Source organism: Centruroides vittatus, unplaced genomic scaffold (genome assembly GCF_030686945.1).
Source record: "Centruroides vittatus isolate TY-2023 unplaced genomic scaffold, ASM3068694v2 contig_484, whole genome shotgun sequence".
Classification (NCBI taxonomy): Eukaryota; Metazoa; Arthropoda; class Arachnida; order Scorpiones; family Buthidae; genus Centruroides; species Centruroides vittatus.
Genome location: NW_027122274.1, coordinates 1,978,360 through 1,998,865, shown reverse-complemented (window position 1 = coordinate 1,998,865; position 20,506 = coordinate 1,978,360). Strand labels below are relative to the sequence as shown.

Below are 20,506 nucleotides of genomic sequence, written 5' to 3'. Positions count from 1 at the left end.
TTTTCATATTTGTTATAATAACATACTTTTCAAGTTTTTCTCTTTCTTGCCATATTTATTTTAAGAGTAAATTAAGTTCGCTAAATTAAATGTGCAATTATTGATTTTATTGTTTATTATGCCGATAAAGAAAATCACTTTCCAGTTAAATAGCCGTTTCATATCATAATTTGTTCTTAAAACAATCTTATGGTATTCTTAATGTTAATTTTACAATTACGGCTTACTATATATGATGAATACAAAATAAGTCTCAACTGTGGTAAATATATCTTTTTATCTAATTTAGTAATGTAAGTTGCTCAATAATACATTGTTATATGTTCTAAAAATATTGTTAAACACCAGGAATATGTACAATAATTTATTTATAATACATCTATAATATATAGCTATAGATGTGTATTGTGTTTAGGTGTGTAGGTGTATGCTTTGGGTATGCTTAGATGTGTGTTTGTGAATCTGTTTGTGTTTATTTATTTGTCTATTTTACATAGTGCATGTATTTGCATCTTATCTGCCATTAAACTATTCAATTTATTTTAATCTATCTTTATATTTATTTTTTTGTATGTTTATTTATTTACCATTTTATCGTTGCTCGTTTATCCTGATAGTTAGGCTCTTTGTACTAAAAGTACCATAAGTGTAACTATTACAGTATTTGTAAATAAAAATAAAGATGAATTGTTTGTTGTTAAAATAAAAAGTTAAAAACGATAACTAGTTTCATTCATTTATAGTTACTTAATTATTAAGAATCATTCTACAAGAATTTAGGCAAATTTATACAGAATGATTCTGAATTTGCTAAGAATTTGCATATCTGTAATAAAGAACGATTAGACAGTAATCTTGTTTATATTTGGTTTGTAATCAGAAATAAATAACTTGTAATGTCAATCTCAAAATACTAATAAATAAACTTAAATGTTGTTATTAGAAGACTCTAAACTAATTAATTCCTAAAAAAGTGTCGAAAACTTTGGTGTGAATCATTTTTTTTTTTACTTTTCTGGTTATAGCCTATAACAAAGGGAAGTATGATGAAAAATGAGCCTCCAGATTTTTACATTTTTGGACTCGGAGGACCTTGAAAGGTCGAAAATTAAATTTTGGTGGTTAAAGGTCAAAGAAATGGGGAGATACATGGGGTACACGTGCCCTATCTCGAGTATAATCAGACTTAAAGATTTTATTCGTTATTAGCATTTATAATTTTTTATTTTTTTTTTAAATAAAACTAACCTCTACCCTCAAAATGAAATTTTTGCTATTTTATAATAATTAAGAGAATAATATAAAAATTATTTTTAAATAAAATGTTACAACAGATAGCGCCACGCACGATTTAAATTATTTTGCCGGTAAAGTTACGCATCTCGTTGCATAAAAGCTTCGAGAAAGGATTCAGTAGACAATTACTCGAAGTACCTTATTAGGTAAAATTTCACCGTTTTAATAAATCGGTTAAAGATTGAATCAGTTTCTTGGGTTAATGTGATGCTTATGCTGTGGCCTAGGTTCTTGGTTTACAACATTGTTGTATGATTTTGGCAAAATTTTTTTAATGCTTTTAGGAGATTTCTATTTAGCACTTATCATCAATGTTCAGATATGTAGAGATAAAGTCTTGGATTTGCATTTTAAACTTTTACAAATGTTATGCAGATAATGTCTTCATATAAAAATAATACTCTGCTCTATTGAGCCTGACTGATTTTAGATTTATCTTGAAATATTCTGTATAATAAACGATGATAATCTTATTATCTTCATTCAGTTTATGTTCTAGTGAGAGTTGTTCTCCAAAACGTATTGTTTGACAAATACTTTAATAAGACAGTAAAGAATCATTACTAAAACAGTTTTTTAATAGTCATAAACAATGCATTTAAACAAAAAAGAATTATCATAATGTTTGTAAAAATCAATACAGTCAAACCTCAATATAGCGCAACCCTCATTCAGCGCCAATAAATGCTAGTGAACGTTCATTCTCATACGGTAACTATTATACAGTATCCTTCGGGATCTCTGAATTACCACGTGTATGATTTTGCACTGCAAAGGACATTATTATCATGAAAGCATGTGACTTTCAAACTTTTGAATCTCAAACTTGTGTTTAAAAATTTTATTATTATTTGAGATCCTTCGGTTAAGCACCACATTCAATTTAGCGCCAATTTTAGAGAGGAAAAAATGGCGATGCTATATCGAGGTTTGGCGTGTATATATCAACATTACTTAATTAAATCTTCAGTGGCGTATCCAGGATTTTGAGAATATGGGTACTGCTCACGGCAAATTCGGGGGACCAAGGCATGTGTACCCCTAATAATTTTTCGAAGAATGTTACTTAATTATCTTACAATTACTTTACTTAGGTGAGATTAGGTAAGTCATGCGATATGCATTATTATATTTATTTTTATTTTGGAGTAACAAAACTGATTGCTTTATTATAAATGGAGGTGATGTAGCACCAAATGCACCCCCAGATATCATAGTAATCATATAGTTAACACCACTGAATTTTAATTTATTATTTCAGTATTTATTATCATTAACGTCTCATAAATATATTTTTCTGAAAAATTCTTCTCGAACATAACAATCTTATCATCGATCATTCCAGTTCATGAATCTGTGTATTGGGATCAAAATTACAATTGTGTTTCCAGAAGATTTTTTCGATCTAACCTAAATTCTTATACTAAATTGCATAAATTAATTTTAGAAAATTTCTTTTACAAATTGTAAAATTCATACATGTAACAACGAAAACGTTTTACTGACCTTCGTACACTTACTTGCAATTGATCTGTAAGTTACTATCTCATAATTAAATTATTTGTTAATATAATATTAAGTGTAGGCGATGAACAAGTTAAATCTTTCATTAATTTAATTATTGGTTAATAAAGCAAAATTATTTCTGGCGTTATATTCCATATTAATAAGAGTTTTAAAGTTTAATAAAGATATCTGAAAAATAAATATTAAAGATGCATCATGAATATTAAGATAAGCCGTTCGTTCATTTGCATTCTAGGTAGATAGCCTACATGATTTAAGATACTACGTTATCGTTATACCACAGATAAAACTATTAGTTTACTTATCTATTTTATCATCTCCACGAGGTTATTCACAGCTATTTTCTTACTTTGTATTTTCACATTTTTTTCTAAGTTTTCTTTGCGTGTCTAACAACAAAATAGGAGCCAGTTTTTCCATACAAAGATCTCTCGGAAGGCAACCCCTTTTGGCTGATGTGTTGCGTTGCCTTATTCCATCAATTCGATTCAATTTCTTATTTCTATGTAAAACAATTTTAACTGTTTTCACATAATACTAAATATCTGATGGCTTTATTATTAAAGTATTCTGCCAAACAACTCCAAATACATTGACCCAGCATTAGTGGAGTGCATAACACCGCACTGGCTAGTCACGGATTCACGCTTCACCCACGGACTGGCTGTATGAAGTTGAAGTCGAAAATTAGAAACGTGGCTACATCATCTTTCATATTTCACAAAAAATTCAAATCAGTTGATCTTGCTACTGTTATTCTTATTATCTATAGTGCTTAACTAATCGAATCAAATGTTATTTTATCTAATGCACAAGCAACCAATCTATAGCATAGTCATATTTATTAGCAATATGCATCACAAATAGCTTTGGATAAATGTTTGAATATATTAATAAACTATTACGCGATTTATATCTTTTTTTCCATCTCTGCAATAATTAATATGTTTAGATTAATTCTCAAAAAATATAATGTATACATAATTGAATGGAATTTTATTTTAAATTATTATTTTTACTAAATTAAGTTGGATACAATAAAAATTATATTTTTAATTTATTTAATTTAAAATACAGTGGAACCTCGGTATACGACCTTAATCCGTTCCCGATGTTTGGACTTACCAAATAGGACGTATACCAAACCAACCTTTCCCATAAGAAGTAATGTAAGAATGATTAATCCGTTCTCACGTAAAAAAACTTTTCTTGATATGGTATATTAATGAGGTTGTAAAATAATTGAAACACTGTTTGAGCACATTAATAAAAAATAAATTTTATTATAGATTTTTAAAGTTATTACAGTAATAATCACAAATAATTGCTTCTGATACGCTGTCGCCAACACACTGTTTTTCAGTTATCCGAAGCAAAAGCAATTTCTCAACATGATCTAATGTCTCCGATCTCTGTTTAGAAATTGTTATAACCTCTTTCGCAACGTTAGCAGATTTAATAATGTCTTTATTTTTCACGATTGTCGATATCGTCGTTCTCGGAATACGGTATGCAACAGTTAAATCTCGAACACGTATGTCACCTTCATATTTCTCAACAATCTCTTTTTTCAGTTCCATTGTGTTTCTAGTCATTTTTTTTTAGTTTTTTGTTGCTTTTGCCTTTTTGCAATTCATGATTAATAAAAAGTTTTACTTACAAATTAAAATCAGAAGAAATTTAACAAACTTATAGACCGTGGCACCGCAAACGTCTAGTCCGGTCTAGTACACCGATAGTGCTACTTGTTCATAGATGGCGCGTATAATTGAATTAAGTCGTATACCGAACAAAAGTCGTATACCGAACAAAATTTGTTTCGTCCAAATAGGACGTATTCCGAATTGGACGTATTCTAAAGCAGACGTATGCCGAGGTACCACTGTATATGCTTTCCATCTCAAATTAGTAGTGGCTTGCCCCTGTACATCATACTTTTCCTTTAGCATTCGAGTAGTGTTGGTCATCTATCTAAAACCTTTCAGGGGACAATTTTTGAATTGAAATAACGTGATTTTCGATTTGGTTTGCATCGGAAGTTCGTATAATTGGGGCCTCTGTTCCTTCGCTGTCCCTTCGCTTTCTAGATCTAGTCTCATCTTTCATCTGTTTAACTCCATCCTCGAGATTAAGGAACAGACAGACAAACGGATGACAGTGAGAATTTATAGGTCTACAAATTTTTTTTTAAATTGCAGCCCAATAATTAGTTATTTCTAATCTAATTAGCATTTATTCTAATAAACATTTTAAAGTTTCGTATTATTGGGCTGCAATTTGAAAAAATTGTACAGCTATAAATTCCCACTGCGACATTCTGTCTGTCCGTCCGTCCGTCTGTCGTTCCTTAATCTCGATAAAAAACGTCAGATAGATGAAAGGCGAGACCAGATATGGAAAGATTAGAGACGGAAAGCCCCGATTAACTATATACGAATTTTTGAATTGAAATAACACGACTTCCGGAGTCGTGTTATTTCAATTCAAAAATTTTTCTCTAAAAGGTGTTAGATAGATGTTACAACTCTATTGTTTAAGGAAAAGTATGATGTACAGGGGCAAGTTACTACTAATTTGAGGTGGATAGGTGGTATATTTTAAATTAAATAAATTAAAAATTTGATTAAAAATTGTAGCCCGACATTGTGACGATATCACAATAAATAATTGCTCGTGAATACAATATAAAAACGTAGAGCAACAAGTGAACAGACAAATGTAGTGGTAGATAAGTTTATTGATTTTCAATACAATACATGATTATACTGTATTGAGTTGGGAGTAATTGATAATAGAAGAAAGCCAAGTGATCTAACTTATAAACAATTTTTAGCAATGCATGAACTACAGATAAACAGCCGATTGTTCATCATCGTCCAAATGGACGATGATGAACAATCGAATAAGTGACTAATAAAACAAATTAGAAAAGAATGAATATATTGCATACAGGTAGCGTTATTAAATCGATATTAAAGGATTCGAATCAGAACGTGCAAACCCAGAGTCACCCCTGTACCACAGTGATTCAATTCAAGATGGTACAGGCTATTCTCACTCGCACTACCACTGTGAATGAAGAGTAAACTCTTAGATATTATATATAAATACGTATAGGTGCGTTTGCCATATTAAAATCTTTTCTCTATACTTACTTGATTATATCTAATTTAATTACTTACAAAGATAACGGGCTCGAATCCCTGGGCTCCTAGTTACGCTACTATAACTACCATTTGACATATTCATTCTTCTATACAGAACGAAAAGATATCAATTAAACCAAAGGATGTACAGATATTTTCCCTCTTACTTTAGAAAAAGTATTCATCAGTAAAGTATGATTTGAATGTCATCTAAAATTTTTATGTGTTATTAAAGTTTCGTGTCACGGTAATTTAGAATGTCACAAATGATTTGAATTGTCAATCGATTGACAATTCAAATCATTTGTGACATTCCAAATTACCGTGTTAGCTGTCAAGTCATTTTTCCAGTAAAATATTTCAAATTGCAAATCAAAATCAATCAAAAGCTAAAGATTGGATTGGATTGATGAGATATCCCAACATTAGAGAGACCAGGGTCTGCTTTCCGGGAAGACGTTCTATGGAAAACGTCCCTATTTAGGTATGAAATATGTTTACAAAGCCCAGTAAACTCTAGCCCGTTGGTGAGGTGTAAACTCTCGACCAACTACCAATGTTCTGTGATTTTATCCACTAAACACTAATTCTATTAATTATAATACTGGTGGGCTCAAGTTAAAAAATTTATGATGATAAATTATAGTATAAAACAAAAATATTCAGGTTTATCGTAAATATAATAATAGGCTAATAATGATATCCATGGATTGCGAATTAATAATGAAATTATGCAAGCTGAAGCGATACATTGATTACCTATCAAAAATTATCATCAGTAATAAAAGCAATTTACAGTAATAATTAAAACACTATCTGATGATTAGTATTGCATATTAATTTAATAAATTAAAGCTTTATACCAATAAAAATTTTAATTACAGTAATATTTTGTAATTAATGGAATCAACATGTCAACTATTTGTACATAGAGAATTTGAAATAACAATTAGTACTAAATGGATTATGTTTTCTAATTATTTATTAAATTATAATCAATTTAATTATATACTAGTCTGGATGATGTACTAAATATTTAAAATTAAATTCAAATTTATAATTTATAATGTTATTTTTCTCATTATAAATGAGAAATAAATACAAGAATTGGATGCAAAATTTGCTTATTCTTGACAGGAGAAAAATGTCAATAATTTGAATTCTTTATAATAAAATATGAATTTATTGAAGGCTTTATACAAAAATAAAATAAAATAAAAAAATATGAAGATTGTTTTCGAAAGTAATACCATGAAACAATAGGGTTTTTGGTACTCTTTCTGTTCTGTGGAACTATACTAAGAAAGCCATTTTCCATATCCATGAGTTCAGCCAAACATACAATGGAGACAGTCCATGGTGGGCCAAGATTTCAGCACACGAAGTGGAGACTTTCCCACTTTTTTCTTTGAGATCCTACAACTATATATTATGAAAACGAGCAATTATTTATTGTGACATGATCATAATGCCGGGCTACAAGTTTTAATCATATTTTAAATTTATTTAACTAAAAATATATGCTCTCCACCTCAAATTAGTAGTGGCTTGCCCCTGTACTGTACATCATACTTTTCCTTTAACAATAGAGTCATGTCGGTCATCTATCTAAAGCCTTTCAGGGGAAAAGTTTTGAATTGAAATAATATGACTTCCAGTTTGCATCAGAAGTTATATTAATCGGGACCTCCTGCCGCCAAGGTTCCATATTTGATCTCCTCTTTGATCTATCTAACTTTGTTATCGAGATTAAGGAAAGACAGACAGACAGACGGATGGACGACAATGGGAATTTATATGTCGCTTTCCAATATCTCTGTTAGAATAAATTTTCTATAATAATCTAAATTCCACTTTTTCATAAATAACTTTTTAAAATAAATTTATGTAATAACATAGTTAAAAACTCGAAACTTTTTAAAATAATTTAATGCCTCGAATTACTAGCCACACTCAAACACCACTTAATATTTTAATTGAGTTAAAAAATGTATAAAATTATAGCAATGTAAATTAATTGAAGAAAATTGCATTTTTTCATTACAACTCCCCAGTCTCTTGACATTACTAGAGAAGTCGCGATCTACCGGTTGAGAAATTCTCAGGTAATTTATTGCTGCTTAACCATTTCATGCAACTAACACCATCTGTTAACGCACTAGAGAACTAAGCATTTAAAATTTAGTTTAAACAGGAATTAAATATACTAAAAAATAAATATATACAGTTTAATATTACTTTAAATAACAATTTTTTCATAAAATAATTTTCTTTAATTCCATATTTTAAAAAATTAGTAGTGTCACTGTCACCCCTTTTTTTAAATTATATAAATGAGTTGCCGACCTTTCGATCTTCGAAAAAAGAAGAAATTAAAAATTAAAATTTTGATTAATTCGTACAAATAACAATAAAATCCTGTGAAATTCTTATTAACTCGTTTAATAGTTTGATTCAAATTAAATAAATAAACTACTTTAAAACGTGAATAAAATCTTGAAACGAAATCTAATCAAACATTTTAATTTTGGAAAAAATATGGAGAAAAAAATTTAATTTCTAGAAGATTTTATTTAAAAAAATTCTTGACGAAATAAGTGTAAAGACACGTGTTGATAGGTTAGAACGAAGTGTAGAAAATAATATAATGTGCAACACCCCCACCTCCCTGTGACGATAGGAAGCGTTCTTTATTGATTGGTTGTTGCAAAACATTAAAGTGTAAAAATTCAGCTCGTGGACCACACATTAGTCGTCTTGGTAACGACTCTGATCAACACAACTTGTTTTCAAAGCTCGCTGCGTGTTTTATACGAAATTGTTTAAGAGTTTTCATTTTATAACAGGTTAGTTATTTACTAAAAGTATTTTTACTTAAAAAACTGTAAAATTTACTTAGATTTTTTTAAATATTAAATTTAATTGTATTGAAGTTTTTTTTAATTTATAGAAAAACTATTTAACATTTAAGAAAAATACTTTATTTCGATTCATTTTAATGCATTAGACAAGTTTTTTGGGGAGAATTTTATATTTTCTATAAGAAAACATTTATTAATATCGATTTTTATAAACTATTTAATAAAAGTTTTGATATTTTTGACGTCGAAACTTATATATGTAGAACATTTTACAACTTTTAAACTAATTTTATAGCTTATTTTTTCATTTCTACACTTACCCGAAGAAAAATTTCCATTCAGTTAATAGAGTTTTATCATTATAGTGTCTATTAACATTAATTAAATTAATTAAAAAGATAAATATTATTTATAATTATACGAAACGAATAAATTTATTACTAATTTTATTAATTTAATATTATCTAATTAATCTAAATATTTACATATTACTTTCATTAGAATTTCTTTAACAATATTGGATTTGTTTCCTGAATAACTACGAAATATCAAAGTAAGTATCAATATAAATTCAACTAAAATAAGTTCTTCCATGCATTTTTCAGAAATTTATTTAATTTGTATAAGAATTAAATATTTAAGTCAGAGAAATTACATTATGAATTAGTTTAATTGCTTTTATGAGTTAGCTTTAATAATAATAATAATAATGAAAATTATAAGGAAATTACATAAGAGTGTAATTAACTTGTAGTTTATATTTTATCTCTAATTACATCTTTCTCAGTATAACTAACATGTAGCGTAACCAGGGAGGTGCCCGGTTCCCCTATCCTTGTAAGTAAATAAACGAATAAAAAATCAAATAAGTACAGGAAAAAGATTTGAATGTGGATAAAAGCACTTATATATAACGTTTATACAATATCAAAGAGTTTACTCTTCTTCCACAGCGCTATTGGTAAAGGAGCGAATATAAGTTTTGCACGTTCTAATTACGGCCCTTCTAATATCGGTTCTAATTGTGTCACCTTAATTAACTACATAGAAATGTAATACTCTAATGAAAACTTGATGTTCTTTATGTAACTCTCAATCCAATTTTTCTTCATGGAATTTGAAAATTACTTATTGATATAAATTAATGTTATGATAATGAATTTTTATTATAGAATTTTAACTAATTTTTAAGAAAAGATGACCTTTTTCAAGGATTATTTAGCGATTTAATATATATAAAACTACTTAAATTTGAATAAATTTTCTATTAAATTTATTGAGAATTAATTAAGAAATAACAAATTGAGAAAACATTTCTAATCGACTTTCACTAAAGTTAATTATTTTATTCAAAATCTTTTGTTTTTTATTGAAATACAATTTAATATCTCAATAATAATAATAATAAAATTATTAAATATTTCTTTTTAAGGCTAAATTATATGAAAATAAATATAATAATGCAAAATTTACTTATAAAGGTAAGGGGACCCGGGCCAATTGGCTCCTTTCTGGCTACACTACCGTATCTTCTACTTATTAAATCATTTTTGTTTACTATAATCTATATCAATTATCTGCATTCAAAGTATTTTACAATCGATTTTGAATTGAATCATATCATGATAGAGTAAAATAATTTACGAATGGTGTGAAGGTATAATTAATCTTCAATATTTAATTTGAGCCATTTGTAAAATACAGTAATTTAACGTATAGGCTATATAATTTCAGAATTTGAAATTATATCGTAAAACTTATTTTCCAGTAACTGAAATTATTTATTCAAATTACAGGAAGCGTATCAAATAGTTATGTATTATAGGAATATAAAAAAGAACCGGAAAGGGAAATTATTAATATATTAACTGGCGCTACGAATGCTTAATTTATGAAAGAAATACTCCGGGTTGCATTTGACGTGATAAAATAACATTTCTGATCATTTCCGTTTCCGGTTTCGGGTCATTCTGAGAAGCAATAACTAAGGAAACAGTTAACCTGTCGTCCGACGTATCTAAGCCACAAGTTAACTGCTTCTTCACTTCCTCTGACTGTCCTGTTTCCTGGGTTCGAGAGGGAGCGGGAAGCTAGAGATTTTTCCCAGTCTGGAGGGTTCAGTAGAGGTTCCTATTCCTATAAATGAATGTTATTTTTACTAACAAAAAATAACATCTATAAGACTCTTTTTTATTACTAAAGAAACATTCTAAGTATTTCATTTATTCAAAAAGAAGAAAAACAATATGGCAAAAGGAGCCCTCTAAGAGACAGTGGAGGTCCACTCTATCCCCGCCCATACAAGCTTTCGGCGGTCTCTCTGTCTTCCATAACTAAAAATTCGATATGTGTTGGTACGTATTTTCTTGAACAATTTCAATAGGATGACATGTGGGATCTCGTCCCTTACTATCCGATTGCCTTCATTTTAGATCTGGTTAAATCCATGATGAACACGAAAAAAAAATAATAATATTAGTGCCTAGTGTCTGTAGGGCGCGATTAAAAAATAAGATAAAAAAACAAAGAGAAAAAGATAAACACAAATAATAACTAACATACCATTAAACAAAAAATAAAATAAAATAGGCCTACTTTTAAATATATATTTTTTGTTTAATCTCTTCTATTCTTTTATCTAAATTATTATATATTCACTAAGCAAACAAAATATAGAAACGTTATCTCGATACTACTGAAAGCGTGTTCCAGATGTTTAATTTCAGTAGCAATTTAGGTAATGATTTTTTCCCTATATAAATTATCCTTAATACTAAATATTAAGGCCTCCTGCTATTATTCGAGATTAAATCCAGGCGGTCAAAACACCCAAGAATTTTTCGGGCATCGTCCCTCACCACCCGGTAGTCCCCATTGTGAGATTGGTCAAATCCTCCATAAGCATGATTAAAAGTCTCTATTAGTGACTACTTTTTCTAAAATATAGCAAAGATTCCATAAATCCTATTGAATTTAAAATATATTTCATAAATGAAATTCTAACTTCGTAAAGATTGATAATACATATAAAATGATATATATATTTTAATGAAATTATAGCTATTCATAAGTAGAGACATTTATCATTTTACAATAAATTAATTTCAATTTTTTCATTCTATAATGCAAAAGGAATCCTTCAAAATGGAGCCACACTTTAACATACCATAATATTAAAATTAGAAAATGAATTTTGTATTGTTGTAAATTAATTGTCAAATAATTTATAGAATACATAGAATTATCCATTTATTAGCTTTACCAAATATTTATTAAGAAATTATAAGTTTTTAAATTACTGTATTAACTTGTTTAATGATTGCTACACAAGGACTATGTCCACTGGCAAAGGTTCTATATTAGCATAAACTCAGAAAGATAAGTTTAAATATAGATATTAAAAGATGAAAATCTGACAGCAAATTAGAGCAAATGTAAAATGTCAAAATCAAAAACATTTATAAATTAATAAACACTTTCAAAAAAACAAAGTATAAAATCTCAAATAAGGTATTAAATTATTAAAAAATATTTTGAAATGCTATAAATAAAGTTCAGAATATTTATAGATTTCAAAATATAACAACCAAAATAATATTTATCTAACCCTATTGTTATGACAACCGTTTCCAATGTTTTGTAATCTTAATTTTATTGTAAACTAGGTTTATATAATCACCTCAAGTCCGATTTTTTTCTGGTTTTTGTATCCGTTGTTCCGTAAGAAAGATTTTAAATGTGTAGAAAATTAAAATTTGTAGATCAAACGCACGTGCTTATAAAAGTTAAATATAAAATTATAAATAGCTTGCAAGTTAAAAAATAAAAATAAGAGAGTTGTAGTTAATTTAAACCTATTGTTAAAACACTTTTTTAATATTAATTCTATAAATATTCATCTTTAATTACATAATAAACTATTTATAGTTAAATTTCCAACACGTTGAACCTAGTTAATGCTCACTTAAATCGTAAATGCTTAGTTACAAGCAATTTGTTTGGATTTTTTCGCTTAAAATTTATGTTTGATTTTTATTTTAAACGTTTACACGTCGCATGAAATATAACCTCTTAAAACAACTGGTTACTTTAGAGAACGAATTATATGAAGAAGAACGCAGAGTCTTATTTTAAACAATTGTAAATGAATTTATAAGATTAAATATGATAAATTAATATCATAATTACGCTAAAAGCTCGTGAAAGAATTAATAGTTTACTAATTATAGTTTAATATTAACTAATTTTTATCCAGTTTTATTAATATATTTAAATTTATTATATAAGTCATTGTCTAGCCCGAAAATATATAAAATGAAATAAATTCTGCAACTATTTTAAAATCAAAATAGATTGATAAAGATGAAAAAAGATATTAAAAACAAAGAAACTTCTATTATAACGATATTTATTTTAGACGTATTAAACAATTTTAGAAAATTATCATTTATTTCCATGGTGATTTTCTGTTTTTTTTTATAAGGTGCTTGACCTCTAAGTCATTCACTTTTAGGGTCGGTAATGTATATGTAAGTTCAAAATATCAATATTCCAGGAAAAATATAGTTAAATACACGAAAAAAATATTTTTCTAACATTTATTCAGTTTTAGAGTTCAATTCTCATGTTTTGAACTTATTATACGCAAAGCCAGACTTGTAGCATCAACAGCTACAGCTTAGGGACTCGCGTTATGAGTCTATAGTTTAGATCAGTGGTTCCCAACCTTCTTTTGACCAGGGACCACTTTGATTTCATTGTTGTTAGCAGGGACCACAAGGTTTAAGAAAAATAAACTTTAATCAAAACTTTTAATATAAGTAATCGTTAAACTCAAGACTTTTGCTTTAACAGTACCATTATAATAGAAAACATAACATTTTTAGTAAAAATTAAATTCAGTTTGTATCAATATGGAAATAATCATTTAAAATAAATAAAAGTTTTAAATCTTTCGAGGACCATATTTTAGTTCTTGCGGACCACTGGTTGGGAACCGCTGGTTTAGATCCTCACATTTTAATATGTATCAATATTTGATGGAGGAGAAGGGCCTGTTATATGTTATAGTTTAAGGCCACAGCTCTAACTATAGCTATATATTAAGTCAATTATAATATTGTTTTTGTTTACGAATGCTTGTCATCGGGACAAGTTATGTTACTCTAATGTAATTTTCATATCACGAAGATTGAAGACCAACTGCAATTACTTATATATTAATTTATGCTTTTTCGTGCCGAACTTATAATAAAATATCGAATTTAATTTACAAACAATTCAAATAACCTGATATTGAAAAAAAATTTCTTAGAATTTCATAACGTAGTGAAATTTATTTACATATTTTGAAATATACACAATGCAAATATCCTCATTTCATTGTATAATTAATATCTGTTGAAATGTTTCGGAGAATATCTAGAGTTTATTTTATATAAAGATAAACGAAGTGCAAGTAAAGTCTCTTCATTATGAAATTTAAAAAATCCACGTAAATAAAATGTATAGACAAGACACATAAAATGTTAATATTAAGGATAGAGCCTACTCAGAGCCGGACCTAAGCTATAAAATATATTGTAACATATATATTTCATTACATATAACATTTATATTCTTATAAATATATTTTCCTCCAACAAATAATAATGCATGTAAAAACGTATAAGGTAAATCAGAAAGTATGAAAATAAATTCGATGTTTGTTGAGAAATGTGTTTACGTAGTAGTTGTAATACACATAAAATACAGAAACAAATCTTTAATATTTAAACACTTATTTAAAATATTTATTATACAATTTGTTGTATTATTTCTCAAATTTTTATAATAAAGGAAACCCCTGCTTTCTAACTGATTCCTGGAAAACCGTCGTAAAACGAGTCGTTCTGTTTCCCAAATGCTCAGCATTGTAAACTAAGATTACGTTCCTGGAAATAGTGCTTAACCAAATAATACATTACTTAAACACGGAACACACACGCTTAAATGACAGTAAATTTATTCTAAATACAAATCATAAAACGGGAATCCATTTTGTACGTACATATAGGCTAATAATTTAATTACAACACATTTCTTTAGAGGTCTTAAGTGTAAATCCAGCCCTGAGCCGACTCCAGAAACTAGGCTGAAGAAAGGAAGAGAGAATGGGTGGATAAGAAAGAGGACACAAGGTCCCGGAAGGGATTTCCGAAGATTGAAAAAATAAAATAAGGAATTTCTAATTTAAATCTTAGTTTTAGAAAAGTATCGCGTTAGTATACCTCATTCATTAACGGCCGTATACACAACCAAAGATCAGGAGTAAGAAGGTAACCAATAAGCGTTCACGTACTAAAAGTATCGCGAATGGTAATTGGCTGACTTCTAATTCAAATTCTCGATCCTTGATTGTGAATACTGCCTTAAGTGTTCTTATAATAAAACAATTTATGTTTGTTTAATAAAGGTTTTTATAATTAGAAAGCAATCAGATGAATGATAAAGCGGTTTAAATTAGTGTTAAAGCGAAAGTACACACGAACTCATGCACATTGTTTTTTTTCCTTCTCGATACGCTTGGAAGACATATGGGTTAACAAAGTGAAAGCGACGGGAGCATTTATCTTTTTGTAATATTTAATTTAAATTAATTTATTTTTCATTTTTATCCGGATTATCATCACTTTGCTATGTTATAACGATTATAATAATTTATTATTTATAGGCTAAAGTTTAATTCACGGTCAGTAATAAAACAATAATTAGTGTGTAAAAATAAGAAATTAAATGATCAATTAATATTTTATTCGACCTCGTTTCTTTCGTTCAAGCCTTCTCCTATCTACGCAATTATATCATTTACTAGAGCAAATGTATGATTTAGTAGTTTGTAACTCTTAACAAGAAACTTTTAATCTTTTAAAATTTAAATAAATTTGTACATTTTAAAAATAAATTTTAAAAATATATATACAAATTTCATTATTTAAATTCATCGATAACAAATTTTAGAAAATGAGTGTGAATTTTTAGCATTTAAATCCATAATTTTCATGATAAAAATCACTTTAAAGCAAATTTAATTTAAGCAAAATAATTAATAATAATTTTTGTTTTTAAATTACAAAATAAATTGTGAAATAAATACATTCAATTTTTAAAATAAATTAATAAATAATGTTTTGGGATTTGAAAATACTTTTGCTTTTTATATTTTGTTACTTTTTAAATTAAAAATACAAATTATTAAATATTAAAATAATCAATAAATCAAAAGATAAGTTTTAAAAAATATATTAAAACATTAGAAACATAGCTTAAAAATGATAAGGGGCCGTCTATCTCTCATTGCCCCAACTATATCCAACAGGAAGGGAGGGAGGGAGATGGGTTAAAAATGGCTCAAAAACTGTAATTAATTAATGAACAGTCCCCAATTCAAGATTGAGACCTGGCATTTTTTATTAAAACATATCCAATTTCTTTAAAATAAGTTCAAATGTTTAATAGAGGTAATTAAAAATTATTTTTTTGAGTTATTAAAATGTCAAATTTGAAGTTTAAAACTTCCTACTTAGAAACTTTTAGTCTTTTAGCCTAAAAGATATAGATGTGGAACCATTAACGCGAGAAACATCAAGCAAGCGTCACTTTAATAAATGTGATAACAATGAATATGATAGAATGGTTCTAAAAATATACAATTTTTTCCTTCTTGGCGGGTTAGAGGAAAAACTTTACAATTAAAGTCTCTGATGGACTTAAAAGCGCGTATAGAAATTGGTTGTTTGACATGATTCTGTTTTCATTACTCCACCTAAGATTATTTCAAAAGTTATTGGTAAAAGTTAACATTATGTTGGGTCAGTCCTGTATGATTAATGCGATCCGGATTTTCATTGTTGACTTATCACGTGGCGTGGAATATTTCGCAATTGGGAATTCTAGAAATAATACCATGATGTGGAAAAAACATTTAAAGCCTCACACCAGCTTTACTTCATTTTTCTACTGATAATAATAGATTTAACCGTTTAATTTTAAAACTAGTTTGAACTTTAGGTTAGTTACGTCACTATCATTCAGGTATTCCTATATATATTTTTTTCTTTTTTAACTTATAATATACGTTGTTACTTATTATTTTATTCATCTTTAATAAGAATAATTTAAACTAAAAACGGAAACGAAAAGCGTTTACTTTTGAAAATTTTAATTTATAAAATCGAAATGATTTACAGGCCTACTTACGTAATAACACTATAGGTGTCTCTTATAAATTGTCGATTTAAGAAAAAATAAATACGTTTATATTAAAACAAACATATACGAAAACGATGAAAATAATGCTTATTCGTAAAGAGAATTTATGTTTAATTTATTGTTTTTTCTCGAAAACTTGTTAATTATTTTAGCGGCACTTTAATCGATATCAAACATTTTTGAGCTTTCTTGCCAGTCCGCTAGATGTTGCTAGTGGTTATTGATTCCTCACCTGTCAAAGAAAGGAATTTTGAATGGTTTTAATTCTGAGTGAAAAAACATGTATATAAGAAAGAAATTTTAAAAGGTAGCGACTAGTAAACGTTTTAAATAAAAAAATAAACTGTCGTTTTATTTATTGTAACTATAAAATGACGTGATTTATATTTCAGATAGACGAAAATGGTGGAAGGAATGGGGAAAGCCATCAAATATGCATTGTTTGCGGCAAATTTCGTCATTTTGGTAAGTTTCTATTAAAATATGTTACTTTGCGTAATGTCCTATTCAAATTTATCTATTAATTAATAAAGTTGTATTATAATGAGAGTATTTTTACATCAATTTTAATTAAGTACCAATTTATTAATGACAATTACATTATATAAAAGATACATAAATTTGGTAGAGGTTACTTTTAGGTTATTTGTGTATGTATACGTATATAAACAAATTATCTAAAAGTAAACTTACACGACTTTACTATTTTTCCTCTTAGTTTTATAATGTAATGAATATTGATCTAGCAATTTTAAGAAAATAAAACTAAAATTCGAACAAAATCTGGTCCAATAATTTAGTTTAAAATCAAACTGTTTGATCAGATTTTATTTATTTATTTTTTTTAATGGTTATGATGAATTATAAATTAGGCTTGTATTAATAATGAGAAAGCATGAATTTAACTTTGAAGATTTTCTTGATCATTCTATATATTTTTTGTAGATATTGTAAAGACAGGAAAAAATAACTGTTTTTTTTTTCTTTTTTTAAAAATTAATAATGAACAATCATTAAAATTAAATATATGTATTAGTTATTTTTAAATGCGGTAGAACTGCATTATCAGAGGTGAATCTGTAAGTGAATACACTACTTTTCTTAACTCTTAAAGGAGTTTTTAAAGAGTCTAAAACAATAACTTGTATTACGAAGTTGAAGTTATTTGTTTCAGTTCTCTTTTATCATTTTAACTTTAATGTGAGATGAACCATTTGTATTAAAATGTAAATGCAATAATACACATTTTTATTTGTAAAACTATTGTACGATGTGTATTTGCATTGTAATAAATGATGTAAAAAAATATTGTTCTTATGATTAAAGTCACTAAGATATAGAAAAAAAGGCTTAAAAGTGATACCAAAAAAATCTTTTATAAGTTGTTTTTAATTTTAATTCAAAATGACAGCGACAGTCCATATCAGTTCTTGGTTATTCAAGGTATTGTTGGTTCACATTAATTCAAATAATCTGAGTTCTACTGTAATTAACATTAGGCTTGTTAATTTCTTTTGATATTTTTAAAAATATACAGAGTTCTAATTTCATGATAGGAGTTGAAATGATATCCTGAAACATTTATTTTAACATTAACATTTATAAACATGTTCCTTGCAAGTTAAAATTCAATTTATAGTCTTATTATATTATATAATTTATAAATAAAAAGTAATTTTAAATATTATTTGAAAAACAAATCATTCAGAAGAAAAGAAATATTTATTAGAAAATTTTTCTATTGAAATATGTTTATGAATTTAATCAGAGTTGTATTAATCTACAAACATTATAACTTTATTTGAAATTACATAAGCAGTTAGTAAAAAAGAATGATCTTCAATATTTCCTTACTGACAAAATTGCTTATTAGCTTTATTTAACAATATGATATAATGTCAGCACAATGTAAAAAATTCTCATGTATAATTCCACCTTAAGATTTTACTATTACTATTTTCTTTTTAAAAAATATTATGGACATGAATTTTATAGTTAAATTGTGTATTAATAATTTAATTAGATGGTAAATGTCTAAAATTTCAAATAAGTATTAAGATTTTTCAAAAATGATGACTGTTTTGAATGTTATAATAGTAGCAGTAAAAACATACTTTAAGAAGATAGCCTTTTTTTTTACTGTTAATATTAAATTTATAATTGTTGGTAATTTTAATATTTAGCTAATTTAGCTTCTAAGAAATAATGAGATACATAGTCAGTACACATTTGGAAGTGCTGCACAATTTGTTTTGAATTTTCAGGAGCTTTAATAAAATAAATTAGTATCATTCCTCATGAGAAGTGATTGAGTGTGATGAAAAAAAAATTTTTTTTTAACCTAGAATTTTAAATTTAAGCCAAGTTTTTTCATAGAATTTATTAATAACTTATTAAACTTATTAATAAAAGAATTTTATTGAGATAATGAGATATTCTAATTAAACTCTAATAATGTATTTTATTTTCATATGTTGTTTCCTTTACTTACAATTATTTATAATGAATGAAATTCAGAGTAATCTTAGAAACATGTGTTAATCATAAACATTTTTGGCATATGATTTTCACTTGATAAGGAAAAATATTTAATTTCTACATTTTTAATGTATTGTATTTAAAGTACATTGAAAATTAAAATGAAATTTAAAAAATTAAATTGAATATTAAAGCACTATATTCTCTTAATTTCTATAATTTATTTATAAATTATTAAAATTATAAATAAGATAACTGGATCTTAAATCAACTAAAAATAAACTAAATTACTTCTATTGATCAAACATAAATTAATTATATCTTTATACATTTGGTATTAATGTATAGAAGTATTCAATAAATAAATGTAGTTTTGTAAATATTTACTGATTATAATATTAAAAATTTATTTAATGATAAATAATACAGTAGATATATTTTGCTTTGCACATCCAAATAAATAAATTATATTAAATCCATACTAAAAGAATATATTACAGAATCTTAACCTTGTGGTTATATGATAAATGAATTCTAATATGTTCATTAATTTAAAATATATACATTACATATGGAATTATCAATAGATTTCTTAGTGATTAATTAATTACTTTTTAAGAAAACATTTTTGTTTTCTTGGAATTATGTTTGTTAAAATTTCATTTTTCTTCAGATTTTAATTAATTTTTTAAATATTCTTTCTATTTATAATTTTATAAAGAGAATCTTTGGCTAAACTTTTTTGCAAACATTCATGGCAGTAGTTGCCTGATTGCACTTAAATCAGTTCTGATTTTGTGTAATGTATATATATGCAGTAATAGTGTGTTTTTAAATAAAAAGTTCAACATAAATACATTTTATTATGTTTTTAGATCTGAGGGTAACAATGTTGATGTCATATCTGTTGTGATATGTGTATACATTTTGTTTGTGTAACATTTTTCC

The 20,506-nt window shown here is 26.7% G+C and overlaps 1 protein-coding gene across 4 annotated transcripts in view; it reads left to right on the top strand.

Annotated features, from left to right (window-relative positions):
* The first annotated feature begins 8,665 nt into the window (after positions 1-8,665).
* Positions 8,666-20,506, top strand: part of LOC136978009 (CD151 antigen-like) — a 35,461-nt gene continuing 23,620 nt past the window's right edge. Inside the window, exons 1-3 of one of the 4 annotated variants that reach the window (XM_067273645.1) lie at positions 8,666-8,815; positions 9,332-9,383; positions 17,473-17,545. In XM_067273645.1, coding sequence (XP_067129746.1) covers positions 17,483-17,545 — 63 coding nt within the window. In that variant the 5' untranslated portion in view covers positions 8,666-8,815; positions 9,332-9,383; positions 17,473-17,482. Of the gene's footprint in view, positions 8,816-9,331; positions 9,384-16,790; positions 16,904-17,232; positions 17,388-17,472; positions 17,546-20,506 lie in introns of those variants that run through there. The other 3 variants (XM_067273646.1, XM_067273648.1, XM_067273647.1) reach the window with 3 other exon arrangements.